Source organism: Cebus imitator, unplaced genomic scaffold (assembly GCF_001604975.1).
Source record: "Cebus imitator isolate Cc_AM_T3 unplaced genomic scaffold, Cebus_imitator-1.0 Scaffold118, whole genome shotgun sequence".
NCBI classification, from domain to species: domain Eukaryota; kingdom Metazoa; phylum Chordata; class Mammalia; order Primates; family Cebidae; genus Cebus; species Cebus imitator.
The window spans coordinates 1224830-1231939 of record NW_016107433.1 but is presented as its reverse complement, the minus strand read 5'-3'; the positions used below and the strand labels follow the sequence as shown (position 1 = coordinate 1231939).

The 7110-nt window shown below is 50.0% G+C and overlaps 1 protein-coding gene across 3 annotated transcripts in view; it reads right to left on the bottom strand.

Annotated features, from left to right (window-relative positions):
* Window positions 1-7110, bottom strand: part of NUTF2 (nuclear transport factor 2) — a 25108-nt gene that overhangs the window by 7000 nt on the left and 10998 nt on the right. For 2 of the 3 annotated variants that reach the window (XM_017539429.2, XM_017539430.2), the window contains exon 2: window positions 524-651. In XM_017539429.2, the coding sequence (XP_017394918.1) occupies window positions 524-622 (99 nt within the window). In that variant the 5' untranslated portion in view covers window positions 623-651. Of the gene's footprint in view, window positions 1-523; window positions 652-5757; window positions 5807-7110 lie in introns of all 3 variants that reach the window. The other variant, XM_017539431.2, reaches the window with a different exon arrangement.

The window sequence follows — 7110 nt, the reverse complement described above, 5'->3', positions numbered from 1 at the left end:
AAAAAAAAAAAAAAAAAAAAGAGCGGCAAACAATGCCTGCATAAAAGGTTTGTCAAAGGACATATCAGCCTCCCTGGGCTAACTCCATTTGTTTCCTGTGAGCATTCAGGAACTTTTGGATCCAAAAGGAAGCTGGGCCCAGGCCTCCCAAAGAGCTCAGCTTTGCACTGAAGATGCTCATGGCTGCTGCCTCCAGAGGGCACCATGAGCCCTAACCTCTGCCTGTTGCTGCCCAATCCAAAACCACGTGCCATGACAAGCACTAGTCACATGGAGTGGCAAGCCCAGAACACCCTGCCCAGAATAGCAGGATTCCCACTCTTGTGGCAGATGAAAGAAAGAAAAGCATACACCAGGTAGTTAGTTGGACCAGTCCTCAGGCTCCTGTCCCTTGGACAAAAGCTCAGATGGAGAGGGGTAGCCAGTCCAAATAGGGCTGCCAGAACTTGTGAACTGAACACACTGGCCCAACATCCAAACTGATCCTCCGGGGTCCTATCTGGTCCTAAAGCTGGAGACTTACGTAAATTGCGCCTAGTTGGGTTCTATCATTATCAAATAACTGGTAATAATGTTGAATGAAGCTGGATCCAATCTGCTCCCAAATTGGCTTGTCTCCCATTCTGGAGCGTCACCCGGCCTCACAGAGACCTGCAAGACCAATGAGACAGGGAGGGAAGCATTGGTACCACAAGAGTAGGAGGTGACCAGCCACTGACCCCCACCCCTTGCTGGCCTTCCTGGAGTCCTTTGCTGAGATCTGTTCCCTCAGAGAACATGGAGAGGCCCTCGGGAACTGGTAGGACACCACTCCCAAGCCAGACCGGTGATGGGAGCCCAGAGGTAGACCAGACCTGGCCTTTCCTTTGAGTTCTTGGTTAATGAGACACACAGGTGCCAGGGTTGTGGAGCACACAGGAGGGGTGCTGAGGGTGGGTCTACAACAAAGAAAGGACAGAGCAGGCCCTTTAAAGCCCAATACGAGGAGACACTTTACGGGAGGAGATACAGGTATTGATCGACTTACCACCTATGCAACTTATGACCATTTGACTTTACGACCACAATCGCTAGCCACGACTGCTCCATATCTGGCAGTGCAAACGTTGCCCAGCTGGGCATACGACAGTGCAGACCAGCTTCCGGCAGCACTACCATCTCCGCGTGCACCATTTCAACTGTACATATAGCCTACTCCACTTACGACCAAATCGTGTTACGACCGGTCCGCGGTCCCGACCGTGGTCTAAGTCAAGCACTAGCTATAACTCCTCCAATATCTTTCCATGTAATCCTCTCAACAACCTGCAAGGTCAGAGTTATTGCTGTTCTTCCCACTTTACAGCCCAGAACAACTGCTATCTGTGTGTGTGTGTACTGTTTTATATTACAGCCCTCAGGTCCCCAACACTGTCCCAGAGCTATGCTGACAGATAGAGGAAGACCCAGTGAGGGGTGGGAGAAGATTCTCAAGGCCCCTCTTCTGACAAAAACAGCAAGTGACCCCCTTAGTCTCATGGGGACAGTTTACAGCCCAAAGGCCAGGTGATACCTGACCTGGCCCTTTCTAGGATATTTCTTTGTTGATGGGAGTGACTTCTACCCACTTCAGAGCTGGGGATGTGAGTTCAAGGATCGAAGGGAAAGCTGAGGGTTGTGGGAAGCAGAGATGGAGGCTGTGAGGGGGGAAACGTGTCATCTCTTCACATCCTTCATCCCAGCATTGCTTTCACCCCAAGGAGCTCTCTCTCGGGTCTCTTGAGAGGGAGGGGATATCCCCTTCCAACTAGAGACCATGGCTGTAACGATATTGGATGGAAAACTCAAGCTCCAGAGGGGAGAGCCACTTGGGCCCCTCCCAAGTAGGGAAGCCCACATCTCGATGCTGCAGATCCCCTGACTACAGAGCCACGTGTTGTTCTGTGGCTGGCCCCGACTGTAGAGGAGCCCACCCGCTCTGTCCTGATAATAGGACTCTGAACCAAAGCAATGAGGAGGTAGGTTCTACCCCAGCAGACAAGCATTCACAGTAGTGGGATCTGATGCAAGTCACCGCCCTTCTTAGGGCCTCAGCCACCTCCACTGTAAGATGGGGATGGCAACCTGACAGCACCAGTGATCAAGAAGCTTCTCTAAGGGAACATGGTAAAGCCCCTCAGCTCAACATGGTTAAGTGCTAGCTCACTGCAGTCCCTGTGACCTCACCCAAAGCCAGAGGAGCCAGTAGGGAGGAACTGTGTAGGGGAACAGTGACAAAGCAGCCAATCTCCCACCCTGTGACCAACACCAAGCCAATGAGGGACCAGGAAGCTAAGCCAGCTTTATTTTAGGTCCCCTAGGAGGTAGTGGCATTAAAAATAGAAGCTCAGTTCTGGGATGACTAAGAAACGTCCAGGAAAATCTAAAGCAAGCAGAGGAGAAAGCTTAGATCCAGTCACGCTTGCCACACAGGAACACAAGGTGTGTCCCAGTTCATACTCTGCCAAGAAACAAATCAACAAGTGGGGAAAGCACAGGACCATCATCTAGTCTTAGCTGTGGTCTTGGTCACACTTCCAAAGGGTCAGACTCTGGCTGTACCCACATAGAAACTTAAAGAGTACCTAAGGCAGAGCACAGCTCCCACCCCTGGCATTTCTGCCCCTTCCACCCTGGTACTTGCTATGTCATTCAGTGTGCCCTGACCCTGCTGCAGCTTCCAAGATGCCATACCCAGTGCCTAAGAGCTCTGAGGGTAGGGGAAAAGCTGGAGGAATGGGTAAGGGCCATGTCTCCTTCTACCCTTGGCTCACAGCAAAGTTGGGCAGTCCTCAGAAAGCATATGCCAACCAGAAGAAACAGCACCAGCAAATGTTTCGGGGCATGAAAAGGGTCTCGTTCTGTCCCCCAAGTTAGGGTGCAGTGGTGCCATCTCAGCTCCCTGTAGCCTGGACCTCCAGGACTCAAGCAATCCTCCCACTTCCACTTCCCAAGGCTGCTTTTTGTATTTTCTGTAGAGACCAGGCTTCGCCATATTGCTCAGGCTGGTCTTAAACTCCTGAACTCAAGTGATCCACAGCTTGGCCTCCCAAAGTGCTTGGGATTACAGGCATGTGCTATCACACCCAGCCTGTGATAACTTGCTGATACAAAAACTCCTTGACTAAAGTAGTGGTAGAGGTAAAAGGGGTGGAGGGATAAAGGAAGGAAAGGACCCTTTGGCCTGGTAGAGCAGGGCAGAGTGGGGAAGAGTAATCTCTCTGAGGAATAGGACAGATCAGGAGCTCCCAAAAAATAAGCAGCCTTCAAAACTAAGTGGATTGAGGCCTGCTTCACCATCTTGTGTTTATTTCCGTGTAGTGATCACAACAGCCACATGGTCAGACTCACTGTCATCCAGTGATGTCAATGGGTCTTGCCCTAAGTTCATCTGTTACATCAGTGCTGACACTGGGTCCTCTGGTCAAGGCCCATCTCTTCTTTCTGCTAACTCTGCATCCCTGAGCTCAAAAACCACAAAGCTGACCATACTCCTCCCGTACAACACCCTTGCTTTTGGCTTAAAGGTCAAACCCCTAAGCTTCACAGGTGACCATCCACACTCATCCCCATCTCCCTGGCCATTCTCTCCTACCTCGATCTAGCTACACACACAGACATGTGTGTAGAATCTGCCTAGAGCCTGCTCACCATGTTTTTTTGTTTTTTTTTTTCCTTTGAGACAGTTCCCCTCTTGTTGCCCAAGCTGGACTGCAATGACACAATCTCGGCTTACTGCAACCTCCACCTCCGGGGTTCAACCAATTCTCCTGCCTCAGCCTCCCGAGTAGCTGGGATTATAGGTGCACACCACTAGGCCTGGCTAATTTTTTCTATTTTTAGTAGAAACGGGTTTCACCATGTTAACAAGGCTGGTCTCGAACTCCTGACCTCAGATGATCCACCTGCCTCAGCCTCCCAAAGTATTGGGATTACAGGCGTGAGCCACCACACCTGGCCCTCATCCCCGGCCCTCACAGTGTTTTGTGCACAGGCAAGTTCCCTCCTGCAATCTCTACCCTACCCACATCTGCTCAGTCAATTCTGCTCTTCATCCAAGTCACCACTGAGACTCCACCTAGTTGGGAACTCCTTCTCAGATTCAAATTTTGACCCCCCACCCACACATGCAAACTCCTACCAACACACCCAGGCCCTACTCCTCTACCTGAGAGCACTGTGGTTCTGGGCTGTGAGGTTCTGGTGTGGTTTTTGCCACACACACCCCCACCCACTGAAACCCTGTCTCCCAGCACAGAACATGGCACAACAAACAAGAACTTACAGTTTCTGACTCCAAACCTCCCACAAAGCTTTCAAGTCATGGATGGGAGGGAGCACTCTTGAGTCCAAAAAAAAAAAAAAAAATCAAGCAAGAGTGCATAGCCCCTCTCCTAATTCCATGCAACATGGGACAGGGGTCCAGGACAGACTGTGAGGATGTTCCCCCAGAATAGCCAGCAAGTCCTGATCCGTCTAAACATTTACTGTGCAAGTAACAGGCTGGAAAGAAACAAAAGAAGCATGGGCTCAGAGGCAGCCTCACATTAGATGGGGGGACTGACTATCATGACAGCTTCTCCTACAGCTCTTGTGAGAGGGCCACTGACCACCCCATCTCCTGCTTCACCCCAACAGTCCACAGGCTGACTGAGGCCAGGCTCCTTGAAAAGCAGAAAAGACTCTGATGATCTCTTACCCACTGACCACAGCCTTCACTGACACCTTGGTCTCTGTGAGTGCAAAGACCCTCTAAGAATGTCTCAGCAACTGTGGCCCTCTCCCAACACATTTGCACAGAGACAGAGATGTCACAGCCTTGTGAATAATTTTTTGGTTGTTCAGCCATAGATCCCAGCTTAAAACTTCTAACCCAGGAGATCCCATTAGACAACAGGAAAACTCCATTTTATCCTCCAATTTTAAGTGTTTCCGAGAACAAAACTCAAAATAACAGTTTCTGGCTGTGGATACTTCATTTTCTTTTTTTTTCTTAATTTTTTTGAGATGGAGTTTCACTCTGGTCACCCAGGCTGGAGCGCAATGGCCTGATCTCAGCTTACTGCAACCTCTGCTTCTGGGTAGCTGGGATTACAGGCATGCGCCACCATGCCCGGATAACTTTTGTATTTTTAGTAGAGACAGGGTTTCACCATGTTGGCCAGGCTAGTCTTGAACTCCTGACCTCAGGTGATCCACCCGCCTCGGCCTCCCAAAGCACTTACATTACAAGTGTGAGCCACTGCGCCCAGCCACTTCATTTTCACTAATGCATATTAGGCATAGAAATGTGCAAAGAGGCCGGGCACGGTGGGTCACGCCTGTAATCCCTGCACTTTGGGAGGCTGAGGCAGGCAGATCCCAAGGTCAAGAGATCAAAACCATCCTGGACAACATGGTAAAACCACATCTCTACTAAAAATACAAAAATTAGCTGGCCATGTTGGCGTGTACCTGTAGTCCCAGCTGCTGAGGCAGGAGAATCACTTGAACCCGGGAGGTGAAGGTTGCAGTGAGCTGGGATTGTGCCACTGCACTCCAGCCTGGCAACAAGAGGGAGACTCCGTCTCAAAAAAAAAGAAAGAAAAGAAATGTGCAAAGAGCTTATGCACACTTGTTTGTAATCACACTCTGTGAGTCAATCCCCAAGTTAGAGATGACCAAAAGGAGATTCAGTGAGGTTAGCCAACTCCAACTCGCTCTAGGTCAGCAGCTCATAGATAGTGGAATTGAACTGACCACATTTGGAGGTCTCTCCAGAGTCAGGACTCCTAATGACAACTTGGGCCTGGAGACAAGAACAAACAGACAACATCAGTGAGAGCACTGCTCTGAGTTTGGCAATCTTAGAGAAGAGCAAGCCAGTCCTAAACCAGGGCTTCCACTTCCAAACAAAGGCCACAGGCAGAAGAGTTCCACATCAAATCCAGAGTCCAAGCCACAGGAGTTTTCATGGAGGATGATGTCAGTTTTCTCAAACCTTCAAAGTAACCACCCTGTTCTACCACCTCAGCAAAGCAGACAGAGAGCCTAGCCTAGCTAGACTTGAGGGAGAAGAGTGATAGGGAAGACAATGTCACTCCTTCCAGACAGGCACACAGAAAGATTCTCACATGTCTGAAGGCTCACTGCTGAGGCGCAAAGGGAATGCCAGCAGATTTGCACGGCCTGCAGTGAGGGGCCTGAAATTGGTATGAGTCGTGGCTATCTCCACACATGCTATTAGCAAGGCCAAAAACACAGTCCTGAAGCACAGCCTGGAAAGGACTCCTCCAACCAGGAGACTGACAGCCAGTCTCGCTTAAACCCCTCAGGACCAAACCCCTCAGGCAGGATAGCTCACATCTGTAATCTCGGCACTTTGGGATGCCCAAACAGAAGGATCACTTGAGTCCAGGAGTTCCAGACCAGCCTCAGCAACAAAGTCCCATATCCACAAAAAATTTAAAATTAGCCAGGCATTGGTCAGGTACAGTGGCTCATGCCTGTAATCCCAGGATTTTGGGAGGCCGAGGTGGGCAGATCACAAGGTCAGGAGTTCAAGACCAGCTTGGCCAGCATGGTAAAACCCCGTCTCTACTAAAAATACAAAAAATTAGGGGGCATGGTGGCATGTACCTGTAATCCCAGCTACTTGGGAGGCTGGGCAGGAGAATTGCTTGAACCGGTGAGCCGAGATCACACCACTGCACTCCAGCCTGGGTGACAGAGTGAGACTCCGTCTCAAAAAAAAAAAAAAAAAAGAGAGATTAGAAGCTTAAAAAAAAAAAGAGTGACAGGACAAGACTCTGCCTCAGAACAAACAGGCTAGGCATGGTGGCTCATGTCTGTAATCCCAGAATTTTGGGAGGCCAAGGCAGGTGGATCACCTAAGGTCAGGAGTTCAAGACCAGCCTGGGCAAAATGGGTAAAACCCCGCCTCTACTAAAAATACAATAAATTAGCCAGCCTCGGTGGTGTACACCTGTAATCCTAGCTACCCGTGAAGCTGAGTCAGGAGAATTGCTTGAACCCGAGAGACGGAGTTTGCAGTGAGCCAAGAACGCCCCACTGTACTCCAGCCTGGGAAACAGAGTGAGACTCTGTTTAAAA